This window comes from Conger conger, chromosome 1 (assembly GCF_963514075.1).
Source record: "Conger conger chromosome 1, fConCon1.1, whole genome shotgun sequence".
NCBI lineage: Eukaryota > Metazoa > Chordata > Actinopteri > Anguilliformes > Congridae > Conger > Conger conger.
This window is the reverse complement of record NC_083760.1, coordinates 70,763,029-70,785,617: the sequence shown is the minus strand read 5'-3', so window position 1 is coordinate 70,785,617 and position 22,589 is coordinate 70,763,029. Positions and strand designations below refer to the sequence as shown.

At 42.3% G+C, this 22,589-nt stretch overlaps 1 protein-coding gene across 4 annotated transcripts in view; it reads right to left on the bottom strand.

The window, feature by feature from the left end:
- Positions 1–22,188, bottom strand: part of LOC133130893 (glucocorticoid-induced transcript 1 protein) — a 33,972-nt gene extending 11,784 nt beyond the window's left edge. For all 4 annotated transcript variants that reach the window (XM_061245884.1, XM_061245866.1, XM_061245893.1 and 1 more), the window contains exons 1-3: positions 21,463–22,188; positions 8,354–8,505; positions 1,541–1,630 (exon numbers count right to left, since the gene is read on the bottom strand). In XM_061245884.1, coding sequence (XP_061101868.1) covers positions 1,541–1,630; positions 8,354–8,505; positions 21,463–21,829 — 609 coding nt within the window. In that variant the 5' untranslated portion in view covers positions 21,830–22,188. The remainder of the gene's footprint in view (positions 1–1,540; positions 1,631–8,353; positions 8,506–21,462) is intronic.
- Between the last annotated feature and the right edge of the window lie 401 nt (positions 22,189–22,589).

The following is a 22,589-nucleotide window of genomic DNA, read 5'->3' as shown; positions in this document are numbered from 1 at the left end:
TCTACTTTTGTTTTCTTCAGGAATTTATTCAGTCAGATAAAGAACTAATTCAAGTATGGTTTCATCAAAATAAAGCACAATTTATAACATAAAAATAAAGGCCTTGAATTGATATAAAGACTGGAGGTCTTAGAGGAAGATCGTCCATGCCATTCTCCATCAGTGCTAATGCGCTGGGTATGTGTGATCTCTGTCTACAGATGTCCTGTGTCTTGCCCGAAGGTCTCATGTTAATCACGCTGAGAATATATGCAAAGCCAAGTCTAAAAGTTGGCTCCAGATGGCCGAACATGAGCTAGTCTGATCTTTCGAAGATCTTTCATTCATTTTAAAATGACACACTGATTCTCCGAATAAACGTCCAAGCTAGCGTATGCACAACACCTTGTGCTGAGAAGCTGGCTGTGGTCCACCTCGGTCTGTATGAATCACTGCAGTAAATGCTCAGGAACCTTTGTTACTGAATGGGTTGACAGCAGACATTCTTTTTTTCCTCCTTTATTGTTCTGGAGCAAACTAGCGAGGGTCCATAAATCGCAGCCGGTTTCAGCTGTTGCAAGGGGAAGTGGGCAGGTATGCAGGAGATAGTGCAATGTCACTCCCCTTGTTGGCGTATCAGCAGTGCGGAACTGAGAAAGGCTGATAAGGCCATAGCTCCCAGCACTCACGGCCCTTTTCACGCGTTTCCCCAATGAAATTTGAGGAAGAGTAATAATTTATATATAGAATGTGGGGCAGAATGCTAAAAGGAGAATAGCTTGGTGCGTTTTTACAGCTTGCCGTAACTTTAGATGGAAAAAAAAAACAGCAGCAGTGTTTGTAATAACCAAAGGAGATTGTGGCGTTTGCTTGACAGTCACTAGAGGAGTTACTACTGCCTCCCTGAGGTTCTGTTCTTTGGATTTAATGTTTAAATTTAGGTTTTTCATTGTATTAAGTAGTTGTATCTTCATATTCCTGACACTTGGTAATCTTTAGGGATTGTTTTAACAAGTTTTAAATAATATTGTCATCTGACAGAGGTCCTCAGAACCGTCGGAAATCAACAGTCATGATTACACTCATTTAAACAGGGGTGTGCTGTCAAAAGCAGAAGAAATTCCCAGCAATTGAATTACACTGAGACGAAAAATATTCTCGCTCACACACACATGCACACATGTGCACACCCTGGATACATACAGAGCTGAGAGGATCAGATCCTGATGAAGTCCGGAGGAATGGCGTTATTCTGGCTCACTTCAGCAGTGTACACAGACCTGATGATGCAGCTCTGACATACATAAGTTACACTCCCACCCAAATTTTCACTATCACAATTTGCATACCTTTCCAGGAGAACCAGAACAGCCGCACTACAGAGACAAGCAACACGCACCCTGAAATGCACGTGTACCCACGCACACACGCACACGCACGCACGCACGCACGCACGCACGCACGCATGCAGACACACGCACGACACACGCACAGACGCACGCACACACGCACACACACACAAACACACAAACACACAAACACACATACACTCTGTCGTTACCTCTTTGAGCTGGTCGGCACTGCCCCATGACGCAGAGCGCTGGTGCATGCCTCTCTTCTCCCCTCCTTCCTCACTCCAGCACCCGGGAGTCTGGGAACAGGAAAAGCAGCCGGTAATAAAAGCACCCACATCCCCTCTCCCAGGCTCTCATGCCGGGCAGGAAGAGTGGGCTCACAAGTTCCTGTTTCTGAAGAGATAAAGCGTGTGGGTGAGTCGCACTTCACTGCGGGCCCTTCACGTGGCCATCTCATATCAAAGAAATATTATCTGGGGTAGAAGGGAGACAAAGTGGCACTGCAGGATGTTCAGGTCACCCCGGATAACGTGATATCTTAGCGAGCTATGGAATCACATTGAATAAATAACTGATTGCGTGCGGCAGTTGCTATGAATGTGATAGAGCGCTAAAAATGAAACAAAGGCTGAATCTGCTAAGGCTCAGTACGCCTCCTTACTGGCAGGGCCTGTGCCATCTAGTAAAGCACATTCCAGCCTAAATATGGGCTGAATCCTTCCACTAACGGTTCGGATCACTGTACTCTTTTTTTTTTTTTTTTTTACAACAAAGCCTGACTTGTGCAGAGAAGGGGGCCGTCCACCTGAAAGACTCGATCCGATCAGTTTCACCACCGGCCCCCCATCTGAAGACAATGACCACGTCAGGTGAGGCCGAGAGGTGCTCGCATTTCTGAATTCAAATCCCCCGTTTAAAACACGCTTTTCTGAACCTTTACTACTGCGACATGAACAACTGATCCGGATGCAAATGGAAAAGTAATTCAAAGTCACCCTGTGCCGCCAGGGCCTGTGCGTAAACCAGGAGAGGAATGCTAACACGGCGGTGAGCAACAGGGCAATAAATGAAGCAATACAAGTGCAGAAGCAATACAAGCGCTGCTCTGTGGAAGTCAACGGAAAAACTCTCCAATGACCGTGGGCAGTGGAATGGAGGGAGGACTCTAAATGCCAATGTCCTTAGACTGACTCCTGGCAAAAAATGTGCCGTTTGACAAGGAGGGGAAAAAATCGCAAAGACCCAATCGTTTTCACTGGGCTCTGGGGCTAATTATCCGGGCACCGGGATTAAAGGCCCGTTTGTGCTCGAAGAAAGATTCCTCTGTCCCAGGGAACCGCATAGAACCCGGGTTGAGTGAAAAAACATTTCTAACAGGGCTGGTGGAATAACTGGGTGATGCTTTAACCAGAAGTCAAATGTAATGATCTTTTAACAGTCATATTAGCTGTACTGTAGAGCCGTAAGACCTGCACTGTAAAGGTTCTTCCAGGTTGCTCTTTAATATAGTCAGGACATAACACAACTGATAGGTTGTCAACTGCCGACCACAATTCAAGACAAAACAAACCAGTCAAAACTAAAACAAAACAAACAAATCGGTACCATCAGAAAGGGCATTTGTACTCATGAAAGTCTACCGTGTCTACAACTCTATGTTTTTCCTCTATGAGAAACTGTGTTTGTAACATAATCTCTTAGATATGCTTTGCTCTTACAGCTATGCTTTCAGCAGCAAATCACTCTCTCACACACACACACACACACACACACACACACCCATCAACACCTTCCCACACACACATACACAGTATATGTGCACGTACACACATGCCCACCACACAGAGATCCACGCACACATTATACGCATTTAACTATGTAGTTGGAGCAGTGCCAGAAACAGTAGAAAAAAGAAGATATTACCTTTATTTGGCAGGAAAAGAGGTTTAACAGTATAAACAACATAGTGATTTGGGTTCCTCCAGGGGAATAAAAACAGTACAGGGAGTCAAACACGTTCGGTGACGTTTCACCCGCTTGTTTAAAGCACACTGATCAGAGCTCATGAATCCATTTTACATACTCTATCTCCCACTCCAAAAGTCTACCAAACACACACAAACCAGATGTGATGGCAGCTCAAGGCTCAAATGACAACAGCAGGAGCGTGTTTTCTAATACGCAGAGGAGAACCCCCTCATCACCCCCAGAGAACACCCTCATCCCAAACAGCTAAAAATACTCAGCAGACACACCTTGGGCATCCGGCTGTTTTACTGAGCTTCATTCCGCGCACTGGGCCATACTTCTCTATTTCCACGGTACACGACTGCATAATGGAGGCCAGAAGAGAGGCTAGGCTACGCTCATGCTAAGTGCTCAGAGTGTAATGCGCTGCTCTGCGTTGGCAGGCGTAATGCACAGTAAAAACAGGATGCTTGTGGTCTGACTGACATTACTCGGCAGCAGACCACGCTTCTGTATGCGCTGAAGGAGAAATGGAAAAAAACATGCTGCATGTGTGACTCCTGTTGTGCTAACTCAGATTCACACCTTTTATTACGTAGTGTGCTCCGTTCCTCCTCACTGACAGAGACCTTTAATAAGCAGCGGGCCTTGTGTGCACTGTGCTTTACGGTGCTGTGATAAAGCATGCACAGAGACAGTACTGCAACAGACCTGAGAGAAGGCACATACACACAGTACATCTAGGCTTCTGGATTAACATGTCTTTATTTCCTTGTCTCTGTCACACACATATACGTGTAAACACACACACACACACACACAAAGACATGCTTACACACAGACACACAAACACATGCACACACACACACACACACACACACACACAGACAGACAGACAGACAGACAGACACACAAACACCTGCACAAACACACACACAGAGACAGACACACAAACACATGTACAAAAACGTGCATGCACACACAGACACACAAACACATGCACACAAATGGACGTGCGCACACACGCACACACACACACGCCTAATTAAACCCATTTTGCATGTGCGCGCACACTAAATCTTGGCTTCAGTGTGAACCAGGACCTTAAACTGCCACATCACGCATGTCTGTGCACATACGGACCTGCACAGTTCAGTATAAACCACACAATGGAAAGGGCCTTTACGTATTAAATGTGCCTACCATTCTCAGATGAATAGCTTGCATATTCTGGCTAGGTCTTGAAAGCTCTTTAATTCATACAGAAAGGATTTGTGTTCAGTGAAACAGGAGCAGTCTCCCACCTGTCTATAGAACATAAAGAATGCAGCCCTCCCTCCCAAACTGTTGCAACCCAATTTACTGTACAAATTTCCATCGCCTAAATATCATTTACATTTAGAAGTCAACACTCAACATAGTCAACACTCGTATCGACAGTGGCTTACAGACTACTTTATTTTACATACAGTCCATTTATACATATTTTTTAACTGAAGCAATTCAGACTAAATAGCAGTACAACAGTAATTTCCCACCAGTGAATGAAACCTGCAACCTGTAAGATACAAACAAAGTTCCCTAACCATAATTCTACACTGCTGTAGACATCATCGCCTTACAGCGAAGCAAAATACCGAAAACATTACAGATTTTTTTGTGTATTATTTAAAACCTTCCCCCAAATTTAGAATGGCCAATCATATACTGATCAGCGCTCATTGTAGAAACCTCCACTATCAATTTGTGAGAGAGTACGAAAGCCTGTTTTCTCCCAAAGCATGCGATGCCAGGACCTGCTCCTTATGGCACCAGTTTGCTAGTCGCCGCTTGTCATCCTGGCCGACTGAAATCGTCCCATCACGGGGAGACGCCCGAGCCAACCATGCATCACCCAGAGGGGCTCGCGACCACAGACCGTGTCTGTGAGCAACCACAGACCGTGTCTGTGAGCCTTCACTTAAACATAATCTTACAGCATTTCACTTCTGTACGAACATAATAATCTAACACCACCGTTCCATTCTCATACAAAAGCATTTAAACTGGCAGTAAGTTATCCAAAAAAACAAACATTCTTTTGATACATAGACAACAAAACTGCAGTAACGCTGGGGTGCGTATGGGTGCTTTGGTTACCGAACCAATATCGATATCAAATGACTTTAAACAACAAAGGAACGGATTTCTCTCTATCGTGCGTCCTCCATTTGCTGCTATCGGTGTTCGCAAACGACCTCGCCGCACATGTGCTACTGTTGTCCCCACGGGACAACCACACTTTCCCCTCGCAACTGGTCCACTCCTGCAAAACAACGCCCACAGCCTCGCTGGAATAAACAGAGCCTTGAAAGAAATAAACTCATCTGTTCGGTAGCTTTCTGCTGGAATGCCTTTGCTCTGAGGCATACTGTATCCAGACACCATTGGGCACTATGCTGATATAATGTACAGTATGATCATCTGTGACAACAGCTTCTGACATCTCAACCCCTCAGCTGCAGTCCTACTGTATGGCTGATCTGACCCTAGTGGTATCTTGTCTGTAGCAGTTTGGAATGAAGGAATATGCGGACCCCAGTGTCGTGGTTCGAGATAACAGGCTTCCCGTGCAGCGGTGCCGTCACCTTTGCCTGCCTTCGGAATCTGTTACCGGCAATTGTCAAAATAACGGACCAAAGATGTGCCAATGAATGTCAAGGAAGCCATTATGGGGCTGCAAAATCAATGAGGCTCAAGTCAATCTTGGTCCCATCTGTCCAAAATACCTTTTTCCAGAACTCTGCAGGCTCTTTTAGGTACTACTTAGCACACTGTGACCTGCCCATCCTGTTTTTAAAGCTAATTAGTGCTTTGCACCATGCAGTGTAGCCTCTGTAGATCTGTAGATTTGTGAAGTCTTCTGCAGAAAGTAGTCACTGACTCATTCCTGAAGAGTGCTTCTGATCTGTTCTAATCTGGAGAGGTGTTTGCAGGCTTTTCTTCATTATGGCGAGGACTCTCAGGTCATCAACCGTAGTCCTCCTTAGTCTACTAGGCTCTTTGCAATTACTGAGCTCACTAGTGCTCACTCTCTTCTTAATTATGTTCCAAACTGGTCATTTTGGTAAGCCTATTGTTTGGCCTATGTCTCTGACAGATTATTTCTCAGCCTTATAATGACTTCCTTGACTTTCATTAGTACAAACGGCAATAACAGACACCAAAGGCAAACACTCAAAGCTTTCTTATACCTGCACAAGCAATTGAATACACCTGACAAATCCGAAACAGCGGAGAAGCAAACTGTCCGATTACTTCTGGTCCCCTAAAATGTGGGTACTATGCATAAAAATGGATGCAATTCCTACACGGATAACCTGATATGACTGTAAATACCTACAAATTAAAGGTGACATTCTGCACTTTAACTTCATATGCATTGCTTGATTTCTAATCCAATGTGCTGGAGTACAGAGCCAGAAGGAAAGAAATTGTACCACTGTCCAAATGCATACAGACTACACTGTAGGCCTGATACTGATGACAAAGTGTGTGGCAACTCATATAACTGACCATTCTGCCCTCATTATGAATAATGAATGATTATGTCTGTGAATAGTCCAGATTTCTCTGTGAATAGTCCAGACGAGTTCCACGCGAGTTTAAGAGTCATACATACAGTTTAACATGACTCTTAAACAGTTCAAGAATCAAATGAAATTGTTGCATTAAATAGGTATTCATTTATATCACTTGTTATTGTATAATTGTAGTATAACTGCTACTGTCATCATTATTACTCATACGGACAGGATTTAGTACTATACCCTTATTCAGTGTGAGCTTTAGAGAGTATTAAAAGATTTCACAAGCTGGCTTTTGAGTGGCTCCAGTTTGCGTTTGAGAAAGCAGCCCTTTTGTTAGCGCCTCGGCAGCTGGGACTCCGTCTGACCTGCATCTGTCTACCTGGGGCTTTCCGCGCAGTTCATTTCAGAGCAGGGCCGACCTGCGGCCGTTTACACCGCGGCTTTAAAGAGGCCACAACGGCCTGCGCCTACCTGAATGAGCGGGGTCTGGAGCCCTCCCGCCCCGCGTAGCGCGGCTCAGACGCTCTCTTCAGAGCAGGCGCTGGGCCATTAGCATATGTATGGGGTTTAGCCGCGGGGCGGCCCCGGCACAAAGGACAGCGGAGGAGGGACAGGTGGCGAGGCCGGGCCCGGCGCAGTGAGGTCCCCCCGCCGGAGGTGCCTGCCGCGGGACAGGTGCAAGCTGAGTGCTTCCCCTTCACAGATTCTTTTCATTTCGGTTTGTTCCTCCGCAACTTTTTTTTTTTCTTTTTTTTTTTTTTTCTTCTTTTACTCGCGCAGCCTGCATAAAAGCCCTGCTTTTGTCCCTGACCGGTTTTGTTATAGACGTGTTAAAAAGGAGGCTGGGTGCTGCAGGTTTCTCTGGTGAATGGACGTAGCTGCCAGCCACTGCGCGGTTAGCAGCTAGCCGTGACTTACAGAGGTGTGGCGGTGGGAGATGCTGTGCTTTTTATAGAAGGCGGCAGGATTGAGTCCTGTGTGTGACACTGCTGGGGTGCTTTTCAGTTGGGGGACTTCCTCAGTGAATATCGAACTGTTCAACATGAAAGATCTGTCCTGGATCTACCAACTCATGACTTGTAGGCCTACAAAACCTAAACCTAAACCAACTAAGCTAAACCTTAAGCTAAAACTCCCCAATGCAAAATGATACACTTTTAGGGTTAAAGAAACAAAGCACAGGGAATGTACATCTCACTGGCCTCCCACACAATTGATTTCTGAAATAACTTCAAACAGCAGCCAGAGGAGATCTTATCAAAAAGTAAATAAGCAGCTTCCTTCAAAAAAAAAAAATCAGATCCATCATTTAAACCAGATACTATGCTGTTGGTTTAAAATCCAAACAAAACCATCTCAAAAATGTTTATTGGGGAAGTAGCTAACAGTAGTAGTTAACAGTAAACATATAGTCCAGTGTTTGATTGGCAGTTAAACACCAGTACAAGCGCGTGGTAAGCAGGAAGGAGGAAAGCACCCTACCTGTGTGGCTTTGTCCTTCATGCAGGAGGGGTAGTGCATGTGAGGGTCGCGGGGCCACTGCCCGGTCAGGTAGGGGCCCATGATGGTGTCCAGGGAGGACGTCCTTCGGATGGTGTTGGAGCTCCGCACTTGCTGGGACTTGGACCTCTCCACTGCAAGACAGAGGGGGGAACACGCATGCCACATGGCGCTTTTGAAAATGTACCAAATTACTCACTAAAGAAGCCGGCTGTGACAAATTGCACCTCCAACCTCTATGAAGTGGCACCATTACAAGTGAATTACTCATCTCCTGGGAATCAACCAATACTATGCATAATACATACATACAGTAATATACACATAATATACATAATACAGGCCTACTCATACACCTACATACATACACACATTTGAAAATAATCACTGCCTTTAATGCCTTAAATCAACCAAAAGTATAGACGGACCTAAGAGTTGATTGACCTCTCACTGAGAGACAAAAATCAGACCCAGAGTGATAGTCCTCACAAACAAATCTTCAAAAAACATGTCGCCAGCCAACCCCTTCTTTTCCACTCAGCCAGCTATGGAGGGCTACTTAAGGAGCAGGGAGGGAACATTTCACAAATCAGTCAGTGGGGTCACTATTGAGTAAACGTTTGGGGATTACTAAGCTAGAGCTGAAGTGGTGTGTTCCCAAGGGACTGGAGGCCACAGTCAGTGCTGGTCACGGTGGCACAGGCAGTAGGAAGCACAGCGGTCCAATGAAAGAGCTCTGATAAAAGCACCACCAGGGAGCCCTGAACATTTCACACTCTGGCCACGTGACGCGTGAGAGGAGTTAAAGGATTTCCAGTGAGATGGAAGGGAGGCTGAAAGCCTGGGATGCTGTTTGGACTGGAACCATTAGCTATCAATACCGGCAGCGAGAGGATCGAACACAGAATAAGATGCATTTCTAAGACAATCACAGCCTATTACAAGTTCAACCTCCTCAGCGGGCAGTTATACAACATTAGGCTTAAGTGCTAAGTTTTAACAGCAAGCTTAAGTAAGCAGTAAGCAGATCACTCGTTTGATCACCAACAGTTTGAGGATATTGCCAAAAACATGTCAGCGTAGTCACACAAAATGTTTCATTCAGACGCATCACACAGTAGCTTCTATAGGATAAACGTACTGTATTTTACAGCCATATTCAGTGACTTCTGGATATGTCTGGATGTATCTTCTTGGATACGTCTTCCACACAGATTTTCCAGAGAAGGAAGACAGACAGGACTCACATTTCCCGCTAGTGCAAGTCCAATATCCAGCTCAGCTGCTGCAATGCAACCCTAAAGCAAAGCTATTCCATCGGACGCCCAATTAATTTCGCTGCTTGGGGCACGCTACTGGCACTACTGTATGGACAGAGAAGCCTGCCACAGTTTTTACTCAGGTGGTCAGCATTCAAAAGACTACACACTTTAATTTGTTAACTTGATTTGAGTAAATTAAGTGTAAATTTGAGTGTATTAAGTTTTTATTTTTTTATTTTAGTGCAATAAGAATAATTGCCACCATGTGGCATATCACGTGATCATATTATGTGCTTTTTTCAATCACATGGCGAATGCAAGGCCTTGCTGCTGATTGGCTGTCTTATCAGCACCCAAGAGATAATCAGTGGTGATGTTTTTATGTCATGTGGCCTTCTAATTTAGGAGGAAAGATAGCTGATATGCTGCATGGGGGAGATTATTCTACACATTTTATAGCTGCCTGAATTACTTTAATAATTGACCTTGTTAGACTTGTGTACTGTAAAAAAAACATAACTAATAAACAGAGCTTTCAAGACATTTTAATTGCAGCTGGGAAGCAGGAAAGCTAGTGGTGGCTGTAGTTTTGTCCACCTTCCCTATGAAATCTGTGTCTTGCCTTCGATTAGTTTGCGGTACATTAGACGAGACTCCCGTGTGAATTTTCTGTGCAAAGCCATACATTTATATTCAATGGTGCTTGTGGCATCATATAGCTAGCCTATAAATTGTACTTTGAATGCTAGTTCCCCCACAGGTAAGTCAATGCAAATACCCTCTAAGGAACATATGCAAAATGCTGAAAACATGCATCATTACAGAAACCATGAGCTCCATTCTTCATGGTTAGATCTGGGCATTGGGAATTGGTGAGGTGACCCAGGTTCCACTGTTGGAAATCGAGTGTGAAATCTTGCAGTAATCAAATCTTCATACATTATCAACACTTTCTTAGAGAGAACATACGGGGCTGGGCTAGGATATATTTTAGGCAGACTTGGGGGAAGGAGGAATACTTCATTACACTAATAGGCCTACGCATTCGGTGGGATATATTTGGCATAAATTCTACCACATTTCCCATGATATTAAAGTTGTCCTGCTCCCTCCGGCTTGTTCCATTTCATCAACCACACACTTTTCAGAGGTTGAACACAGAGGTGTATCTGTGCAAACAGCGGAGTGTGAGAAGAGTGCGCTTTGGCCCAGTTTGCTCAACACCGGTAATACAAACACAAGCCTGCCCTTGAGCAAAGCTGACCAAACAGGATGAGCTTCTGCAGCCACGCTCTGAGGAGGAGCTCTTTCAGTCTGCAGACATCACCGTCTTCATTAGCACCGCTGCTCTGCATCGCTCCTCTCACGCTCATACAGCTGCATCTCAATGGGACTAATTGAGGTTACCAAGAGTTTGTGCCCTCGTGTCCTCTGTAGGATACGGATGAGTGCACCGGTAAGAGATTTCATCTGCTCAAAATACTCCAAAGGGAGACGGCAGGTGAGCCTAGCCAAATCTGAAACTCTACACCATGACATAGGCAGTTGGTTTCTCTCTTTGTCTAGCTCTCCCTTTCTATGTATATGTAGGTGGCACGTATAATACACACACACACACACACGCATGCAAGCACGAACACACGCACACACGTAAAATCCTCCCTTATTTGACATTCTGCCTTATTTAGTATTTCTAAATATCATGAGGATATATAATAATGCATTGATATAGCCTACATAAGCATGCATGTGCAAGCACACGCGCACACACACAGCATCAGCACATGGATTAACAGAGAACCCTGAGCACATAAGGAGACTGTGTTAATGAAAGCATTAGCCTAGGTAGGGGAGTCACAGAAACCTGTAAGCCTACTACACAGAGCGTGTCACTAGAGCGCTCATTAAAGCATTAGCCTACACTGAGACCAACACACGCCTTTGATTCCGTTAGCCTGGGTGTCTCTAACAAACACCGACTTGATCCTCAGTGGAATTAGAAGTTTCCTGGAAACACAGATCCATGTGAAATGAGGTTCAGTCCAATACTAACTCTTTTCAGGAAATAGCCAACAAAATAGCCATTGTACTTCTTAAAATACTGCACAAGCTAAGCTCAGACATCCAAAAAAATAAAATATTTTTTGTTAAAATTGTGCTTTGATGAGAAAAACATATTTTCTCATCACAGCAAGTCTTTTCTTCTCTGCCAAAGGACAGTACGGCCGGGGGGCCTTGGCTGGCTAAAACCCATTATCCGACGGCATATAAAATAAATTATTCTAAACATGTCCAGTTCTTCATGAAGTCACCTGACCAATTAATACACTGCATGCCTCAGCTTCAGCTCTGGCAAAGGTGACAGAGGTGATGTCATCGGGTGCCAATCCAGGGGATTACAGGTGAATTTAAAGGGAAAGGGTGTTGATCTGCCCATCATCCCATCACTGAGCCCAGTTTTCCATATCCAGTGACAACAGTTCAAAGCATGCCAAGACATAAGATCAACAAACTCCATTTTTAAATAGCTTAATTCTGTTTTTGGAGCCAGGAGCAACTAAAAAAAACTATGTAAAATATTTGAAGGTGGGAAATGGAAAATTTGGCCACATCAGGAGTTATGCGGTAAAGGTTATGAATATAATGGATCACTGCTAATCACTGCTAGTTGGTCTATGTGCTTAACAGCTGCTGGTTTTGCTTGAATGCTGTTCTTATTTCATGGCCTAAACATTTGTTTAATTTATAATGGCAATGTACACTCACCGAGCACTTTTAGGAATTTATTAGGCCTATTTTTTTAGCTAATCCACTTAGAGTTATGATGCGTTGTGTGTTCAGAGATGCGCTTCTGCATACCACTGTTGCAATGTGTGAATTGCATTACTGTCACCTTCCTGTCTGCTTTCCTGTCTGGCCATTCTCCTCTGATGTCTCTTATTAACAAGGCATTTCTGTCTGCAGGACTGCTGCTCACTGGATTTTTTTGTTTGTTTTTTGGACCATTCTTTGCAAACTCTAGAGACTAGTGTACGTGAAAATCCCAGGAGATCAGCAGTTTCTGAGATGCTCAAACCACCCTGTCTGCTACCAACAATCATTCCATGGTCAAAGTCACTTAGATCACATTTTATGGTTTATGTGAACATTAACTGAAGTTCCTGACCCGTATTTACATGACTGTATGCATTGCACTGCTGCCATACAAGCAGCTGATTAGATAATCGCATAAGTAGGTGTAATAAAGTAAACTTGTTCCTAATAAAGTGCTCGGTGAGTGTACAGGTGAACAGTATTTAATTAAAAACAAGTTCTTACAGTAAAAACATTATTTTGTTGTAAAAGTCCTTTTCCTATAAATATGCACATGTCACATACATGTTAAAAGTCAAGAAGTAAAAAATAATTTAATTAATCACTGAATAAAATAAATAATAAATGAAACTCTATTAAAAGTCGAAATAATGACTAAATATTTGTCTAACTTGAGGACATGCTGGGAAGCACCTTACCCAAACATTGTCCAATAAATGAATGGAAGCAAATGTGAACTATTTGAATGCATTTGCATGTCATATACACAGACACTGCACATTAGCTGTAGGTTTTAAATTATTTTGTTATGTAAAAAAAAGAAACTGTGTTTAAAAATGACATCAGCTAAATGCAACAGGCAGAAGCAGCACTTGCAGTTGCACGAGTTGACATACTGACGTATAGTTTTTCTAAAGCTTTTCATTATTTCCAGCCAGATTGTGAAGATGCACCATAGCTCTCCTCCAGTCATAATTCCAATAAAGTTGGGCAAACTCAATATGCTTGGTTTTGTTTATTGTGCTCAGTAAGGGCGATCTTTGTGCCACCCTTTCAAAGAGTTGGCTGGGTATGGAGGGGCCATTTTATGTTTTTTTGTTTTTAGCCTCAGTGACCCCAAGATCACTGCAATTATTAAAATATGAGCCTTGGGTTACTTATGACCTGCCCCAGCATCCTCCTTACTCTCCATGGGAATAATATGTATTTGCATCCTCTTCCTCGCAAGTTTGCAGACATTCAATATGTTTTACACCTTTTTAGTATTGCCCTTATAGTGCTGAGAGGTCTGTCTAACCGTTTACGTGCCCATTACCTGACATGCGATTGTCAATTACCATCTATGTCTTCTGAGTTGACAGTTCTTTAGCTTTTCCCATGCGGATGGTTGAAAAATTGATTTTTCAAGCTTGTTACCATTTGTTTTATACTCTAGTGAAACAGGAAGTGATGGAATATAGTTCATTTAGACTGAGATTAATTACATTAAAGTAAAATTGTATTGCCAATTTAACTTTGTTTGACTTTATTTACAATAATTGTTAGGGGTGCCAAAAATCTTAGCACCTGTGGTTTTCAGAAAAACATAGATTACTAAACAAAAAACACTGAAACATGAGAGTAAGTGTATTGAAATAAAAGTATATTGTTTTTTTTGCATAAATGAGAGAGACCTTGTACTTGTTTAAGAATATAGTGTTATGTTGCTAATAAGAAGTAGACTGAATCTGGGCTCCGGGCTAAGAAGACCTGGTTTCATTCCAACAGGATGATGGTGTGTTCCCCTTGCTGCGGTCTTGTGATAAGTCAGTAATTATTCTTCATTTTGTGAGGGGGATGGCACAGAAAGAGATTCTCCACACCCTGAGAGGACAGCATTCAGTGTTTTCTCCTCCTTATTTTCCATCAGTTCAGCAGATGGATTGTGCTCCGATGCCAAAAGCAGCCAAGTGAAGCATACACACTGTCACCACAGTTTGCCAAATATTTTCCAGCATCTAATGTAAAAAAACCAAGACCAAAATCCCATCCATGAATAATTGCTTTGTCCAGAAAATAGTACAGCTAGCAGCTGACTATGAATGCACATACACACAGGGCCTGTTCTGGGAATGCAAACACAGTCAGCACACACTAGGAAAAGCTCTGGTAAAGATTGTAAACGGGCATGTCCAAATCAGTTTTGATATTTTATCAACTCTAACGCATGCAAGGCACTCGGGCCCATGACGTTTTAGATCAAAAATGAGATGACGGTCAGTGAAGATGTACACTGGCCAATCAGGAAGCTTTCCACATACTTATCAGTGTTTCCATTCTTAGTAGGCCAATTATGTAATGCATAGTCTCTGTCCATTATAATCTTAGTAAGATACAAAATACAAAAATCTACTTTCAAGTATTGCAAGTATTTCTGCTGAAGAATTACAGATATTCACTGTTATTTATGTTTTAAGGAGCTAGTTTTACTTTTAAAAAATCCTTGAAATAAACTATTTTAGTATACCAAACTCCAGATATTTGAAGCCATGTTAATCATTTCCATTGTTTGTTATGAAAACACAACAAAGCACTGACTGTGATCCATTCTTGTTGCTGTCACCTGTGAAATTCTGTGGTAAGGTTAGAGGTTTAGAGCTGCCAAGAATCAAGACACAATGCAGACTGGGAATTTGCACCATTGACAGAACGAACCCCTTCCGGGTTCACATACAGTGCAATCTGTAAGTATTTGGACAGTGGAACAATTCTTGTTTTTCTGGCTCTATACTCCAAGACACCGGATTTGAAATGAAACAATGATGATGAGGTTAAAGTCAAGGCATTTACATCAGATTCCATAGAGGAATTACATCCCTTTTTACACATAACCAAGTCCCCCCTCCCCCCTTTTAATAGGCAATCAATTCAAAACAAAACTGAAAACTGCCATCAAAGCAAAACAAATTCAAACTATAAAACACCTAACCGCTAAAAGGCAATAAAATATATATTTTATATTTCATAAAAATATAAATGCTACTATAAAAATATTTTAATTGTCTGGATTATATAAAGAATAAGAATTATATTCTTTATATATACATTCATTAAGTATACATTACATTAGAATCACTCACAATCATGGAGTGATAAACAGCAAAGAATATTTTTACTGGATATAGCAAAGCCCATTACCCAGCATTTGGATCATGCATCCAAAGAGAAGCACTGTTAAAGTATTCAAGTTTGTTCAGTGAACGATCATACGTTCTCATCTTAATGGTTAAGAATTTACCTCACAAACCAATATCTGGCCCAGTGTTCCTGTTTCGTTGGGCCAGGGGTTGGGTTAAATCTGTCACAAGAAAAAGGAAACTCAGACTTGTGAAACATCCTTTCTTCTGCAACCCTGCATGTGGTGTAAGTGATGAACCATCATCCAAGTTCACCCCTATATTGAATTTAATAAGGTCACATCGAGCAAAAGATGCAAGGAAAATGTTTTAAGAGAGTCGATTATTTATTTTTCTTATCAAAATAATGGTTTAATAAAACGGCTTCCAAAATTAGTTGGCGCAAAAGATGATTTACTGCACGCAGTTCCTCTTTTCACAATGGTAGGCCAATAAATAACATGGTGCATACGGTTAAACCTATCTTTAGGGTGTGCACACACCATGTGAGCCATGGCAGCCACTTGTAGGAGTGTATGGCTTGGCTCTACTGTACAGTCTGGTACTGAATGAGCCACAGACAGCTGAATTCACGAGCTGATTGTCATCAGGGAGCCTGCAGACCTCCATTGTGCAGGAAGGGGATTGTTTCAAATGCAAATAACCGCCGGCATCTGATGTTCAGCTGCGTAACAGAGGGAGAAAGATGGCCAGAAGATGCACCCCAGGTGAAGCAAGATTACCCCTCTGTTCTCAGAATGAACGGGCTGTCTGTTCTACTTCAGAGCTCGGCAATAAGCATATCCGCCTCTTCGCCTGCATGTAGCCTATTCACGCTCTTTGGCTGCTTACCAGCAAATCGCCTTTGCCATATTCTAGAAACCACAGCCTAAAAATAAAGATTCCATAAAGCAGAACGGTCAACATTAATATTAACAATTAACAATGAAACCAACTAGGGCTGTCACAGTTCAGTGTTTTGACCCTTCCATGGTAACGGTCTTCTGGGAGGGTTAGACTGTTTTAGAGAAGTGGGTGATTGCTTGGCTTTTTGTTCAAAAGCCTACAAAGGCAAAAGCCAAACTCTCAGCACATCAGGTGTATTGTTATGGAATACCTTCTACAATGTTACTTTGCCAAGAGCTCTCCTAACTCTAAGAGTATACTGAAAGAGGGTGGCCTCTTCTCTTGGAAAAAAATGAGCATTGAGTTAGCTAGCCATCTTAAACACTTAATTAAGATAGCTAGCATATCCTTAGCCAATTATGCGGAAAATAACTACCATAACAGTACATTGCTTGAGCTTCTTTTGATCTGGACTATAAAAATGCATGCTGCCATTGTGACAAGTTTTTGGTATTGTTAACGTTTTAAATATTTAATTTGTAAAAATGTTACCAGAGAGCTATTGGGTAATGGACAGTATTGGTGGCATTGCTAGCATGAAGTACATTCCAGAGGTCAATATATCTGCATATTTGTCCTTTTGAAAAAGATATTGGTACTTGGTGTCAGCCAATTATATTAGGCAATGTTTAGCATTAGCATTGACCAAGGAAAAAAGGTATTACTAATAGTAACTAAGGAGTGCCTAGCTTACAATGAGCAGCACAAACAGACTAATAGATTGAATTACAGTGGAGTTAAAATAGTTAAGAACTGTTCTGGAACAATTGGAAGCAAGCTAAATCTTAAATCTTTCATAAGTGCAAAATTGTAGTCAAATAAAATGACAAATAGATTGAAAAAAAAAAAAGCTCTGTAAATAAATCATTTTATCACAAAACATTTCATTTTGGTTGTCAAACAACTGATATTAAGACTAAAATAACAAACTGTCTTCAAAGGCTGTCTTAAAAAGTCAATAAGGCCCACAGTCCATGACCGAATGTCTTCCATGCCTGTTGCTGACATGACAAATGACACTGAAAGACTAAATTTGGTATCACATTTAAAGCAATACTACATGCTGAAATCAACAGATTCTCCCCCTGTTCTCTTCTCTTCTCTGCAGCCCTTGTCCCTACCTGTTTGGGTTCTTTACAGATATGTGCTAATTGAACAGGGCTAGAATTACTGCCATGGCAACCTGACATGAAGGGTTCATGATCAGGGCATAATTGTGAGGACAGATTGTGAGGGGTCGTTAGCCTGCAGAAAGATTTGCAGAGAGTTTGAAAAATTTAAACAAAAGACAAAAACTTTGGAGGAAAGAGGCCCAGAGTGAGGAAGTAGCTATGCCATAAAGTGAGGAATTATGCCATTCACCACCGGATGCTTATTTTACAAAAAAACGTTTTTAGGTCTAGCTATTTAAAGCAGATGCATGTGCATGGTTTCTGTAAATATTTAACAAATCAACATGAAAAAGCACAAAAAGACCATGAAACTGACTGAACTTTCTGTCTTGAATGAAGCCACAAATAGGTCTTACAATATTTTAATATAACTTTTGTAGGTAGTTGTATTTTTGAACAAATTCAAAAATAGCGGCATGACAGTTAACTTCATTAATATTATTGCCCTGGTGCTGTACACGTTTATGAAATGCGATGACCCTTTAAGCAGAAGCAATATTCTTCCCCGATTCCTCTTCCTCTTGTTTCTCGTGGGCTTTCTTTCTTAAAAATGTTCTTATCAGCCACTCACATGCTCATAAAACCCTCCAGAGTCCCCATTTCTCTCATTATCTGCCCCTACACTCAATCAGTAATTGCTGCCTACTTTTTTCTACTGTGCCACCATGGCTGTGCTGCATCTTGCCAGACCCAACAGCAGCTAGTTATTGATAAATGACATCCATTTTTGGACAGCAATAAAAAAAAGCCTTATAATCGTCATCTTGTTTTGTGCAGTAAAGCACACATTTCAGATAAGCCTATATTGTACTGTACTGGCCCCTCATTGCAATTGCCAACTTGTGCCACTTAAAAATGCCTACAGAACCAATAGCAATGAGCCAGCATGGAATCACATACTCCTTGAGTACATATGACAGTGCAGAATCTCATTGACACTTGCGCAACCCCAGACATTCATTTTACAAGGACAGCATAAATATTCATTCCAGGTTAGATGGTAGGATTGACATGGAAAATGTATATTCTATCTGGCAAAAATTCAGATAAAAAGACTATCAGTATATCAACACAACAGTACATAGCCAAACTAGACAGTCACCTTTTGCAGGCCTATTGTTGATGGTGTGGCTACCGCATAATTAAACAGGAACTATGAATGGCTATCATGGTGAAATCTTATCAGGTCAATTAAGTTTCCCCACTGAACAAAAGTATATTTGAGCATTAGGCTGCGTTTTAGATTTTATGGAAGATGAAGGAGAGTGAATGGGCCACATTCTCAGTTGGAGTGTTATGTTATAATTAGGCTTTCTAATCTCTGCTGTAATCCCACTCTCAGCGCTAACCTTAGGAGGTTGTAAAGGGTGTTGCTGGAGGTTAGGATGGGGAATTGTGTCAATTGCATGAGAACCAGTTGATAAATTCTTAATATTTTGCTAAATAAAGGTTAATACCTCAGTTTACTCAAGATAGGCTACAGGAATATCATCAATTAATTGAACATAATTTCATTCTATATTCACTGAAAATGAAATACAAACTAAATGAAAGGCCTTGCGAGTCCTAAATAAAGCTTTGACCGTGTGGGTTTGACCGCGTGGGGGCCTTTCTTTGTGCGGAGTATCAGGCATAGGGATGATGTCATCGTTTCAGAACCTCAGGTCATGTGTTGGAATGTCACCCTTGTCTTCACGCCTTCACGCCTGCCCTGTTGTCCTGGGAACTCTTTCAGGACCGTCAAGTGTGATGAGCAAAAAGATGATAGTCTAGAGGACGGTTTCAGATGAAAACAATCACACTTCCGTTTCTTCCACATAATTTAGGCTTATAAAGTTCAACTCTAGGTACACAATTGAGGGGGATTATGAAACCAGATATTCGTTGCAATTATCATTACTAGCACCTGTAACATACAGTAGGGGTCACCCGCTTCGGGTGATCTTTAATCCATTGCAAAAATCCACTAAAATCCCTGTCTAGAAGACTGTGTTCATTTATCCAAATTTGCAAGAAATTCCATAAAATCATCACAAGCTCAAAGAACAATAGCAATTCGTGTAAAAACGAGAAAGCATTAAGACAATAAAATACATCGAGATGGGATTTCTTTTTCCCCACTTGCTGCATTGCGGTCTCCGTCTGTCCAGTTCTGGTGGACCGACTACGCTTATAAAATGCATCGCCTGTTTCGATTCGGAGGTCGCTCCGATCAAACTCTTGGTCAAGTTGTCATCACGTCATTTGGGGTTGGACTAGGTTGAAGGTCACAGCTTTCAGGGTGACAAAGAATGCGAAGCATGCTATTGTCGCAAGCTCAAGCCACAAAAGCATAGGACCCGCAATGCAGCACACAAAGATGGAGGCTGCCATTTTGAAAAAGGTAAGAACGGACGCCATTATGCTCTGGCGATGCAAGAGCTGCTTCGGCAGTGGGAATGTCCGAATATGAATCGAGATTCACGGCCTGTGCAGGCAACAATACCCTGAAGGTCAGGCTGGTGGAACTCCCCTTTTGCCACTTGAAAAACAGCCTTAAATTACGCCGGCCCATCAAGCAGGTACACCACCAGACTCGGGATGTCAGAAGTAAAAAAGCGCTCTGCTTTACTGTACAGCAAATTCCCCTTACCAAAACATGTGTTTGTAACTGAATACATAGTAGCAAATTCATATCAATATATGACATATTTGGCTAATACAGGAGTGATCTGTAGAACACACAAATCTATCTGAAGAACAGAAGACCTGAGAGAACAGTACTTTCAGGGTCTATAACAACGCAGGGAGCACACCCACACAATAGCCAGGATTTCAGGGGGCCTGTAGAGCTCCAGTGGTCGGACTGGCCTTCCATCTTCCCTTTCAGTGAATCTCTTCATGAGAGACCGTGCACCCACAGAAACACAAAATGTCAAAGCTCTCATCTCTCATGCACTGTTAATATGTAAAACAGACCTTAAAATACCCTTGTCTGTTTCATGTCGGACACGCTCGTACATGTATATACGCACGCACGCACGCACGCACACGCGCACACACACACTCACACACACACACACACACACACAAACAAACAAACAAACACACACACCACTATTTGCAATTATGTACCAGACTACAATTTTGTAATTAGGTTACCTAATTCTACCTTTCAGTTCAGGCCTTTAGATGGCCAAGCTTCCCCATCCACTGTGCTTGTAAACAACATTGTATTGGCAGTACCCGGGATTTCCAGGGGATTTAAGTGGCTTCATCATCATAAACACTTATCTGAAAGGTTTACTAACTTTCCCCTATCTAGTCTCTTTGTTTTCTTACCATCATTAGATTATTTTACCCTAAAGAGGAGGCATCCGTCTCGTCAAAATACTATTGAAATGTCACAATCTGTGCCATTGATTCACGACTGACCATCTAGTTAATCTGATAGTGTTGAAATAAACTGCCTCTTTCAAATGAGCATTCCACAACCGGATTGCTTCTACAGTCGGAAAGTCCTGAGAAGAGGAAAAAGGAGACTTCTACTGTCGCTGGTTTGTCAGTTTGTTAGCAACAGCGGCTACCTCACCAGATCAACGGTAGTATGGTGTTAGTTATATAATTTAAGCGAAATCTATAATCAAGTATTGTACAGTGTATCAAATAGTAATAGTTGTATTTGTAGCACTGGATATAGCTTTATCCGCATATTTGACACACTAAATTAAATGACAATACATTAGCAAGCTAGCCATCATAATAACGGCGGAGGGGAATAAATGGAGGGTCAGCCGTCTTACCTCTACAGACGGGTGAGTTTGGAGTCCGCTCAGGTGAGCCCTTGTTGTCTGGCGACAGTCTCTGTCTTGCACCCAGTTTTGCGTCCACTGAGCCGTTTGCCCCGGGATTCGACAACAGCTGTGTCGGACTTGGGGGGCTGGAGCAACGTGTCGTGGTCGATCCCGTGTTGCTCCCAACTGAGAAGGAGGAGAGGGACCGGGTAGGACTATGCTGACTTCCACGCAAGAGCTGGTAGGGTACAGTGGCGCGGATGGGTTGCAGCCGGCTAATGCTGCTGCTGTTGCTGGTGGAGGTGGGGGAACCTGCATTGCTGCGTCTGACTCGCGACTGCTGCTGGTGAGCTGAGTTTGTAGCGGATGCGGACATGATCGCTTAACAGTCCAACAACTCTTTCAGCTAGAAAACAGAACGATTAGCCAGAGCTCACCCGGTCCTCGAAAAAAATGAATGACGGTTTCCGATAAACATTTAACTTCCCTTGATAGCCGTGTAGTTTTGTAAATAACAGTTTATGTGGCAGCTTAGTTCCAGCTAGCTACCTATTAAAGCCTGTTAGTTAGCTAAAAGTGTATCACACTCGTGAAAACAAGTATATTAATCCAGCATTTCCATGTTAACTGTACTTTTAAAATATAGTTAAGACTGATATGGTTAAAATTGGAAGTTTGAAGCAGAACAGGACACAATAGTCCTGTGCTGTCGGTAGCTACGTTTCCTATACTATGCCAACCTTACTCGAAATGACGAGCGTAGCGACAGGCTGACACAGGAAGGCGGGATACACGATTAACCGTAATCATCCGGTTGGTGGTTGTACGATAGTATTCTTATGTTATTGGTCCGACAGGGTGTATTGACTGTATTGACTGCCATTTTAGCAAATGAGTTCATTGAGGTTTTGTACGGGAAGGACGTATTCCGTTTTTTCCCCAAAACCCCATTGGTTTTAGAATTGAATTGTCAGGACGCAACGCGATTCATATGCTTCGTAGTGTGCGTACGTGGATTGTAGTGCAGCGTGACCACGGATATTAATGTCAATGCAATATGCGAATTGTGGAGAGCTGAGATTGTTTCTGTAGATAAAACAATGAATATGCTACATTAATCACTGTTCTCAACATAA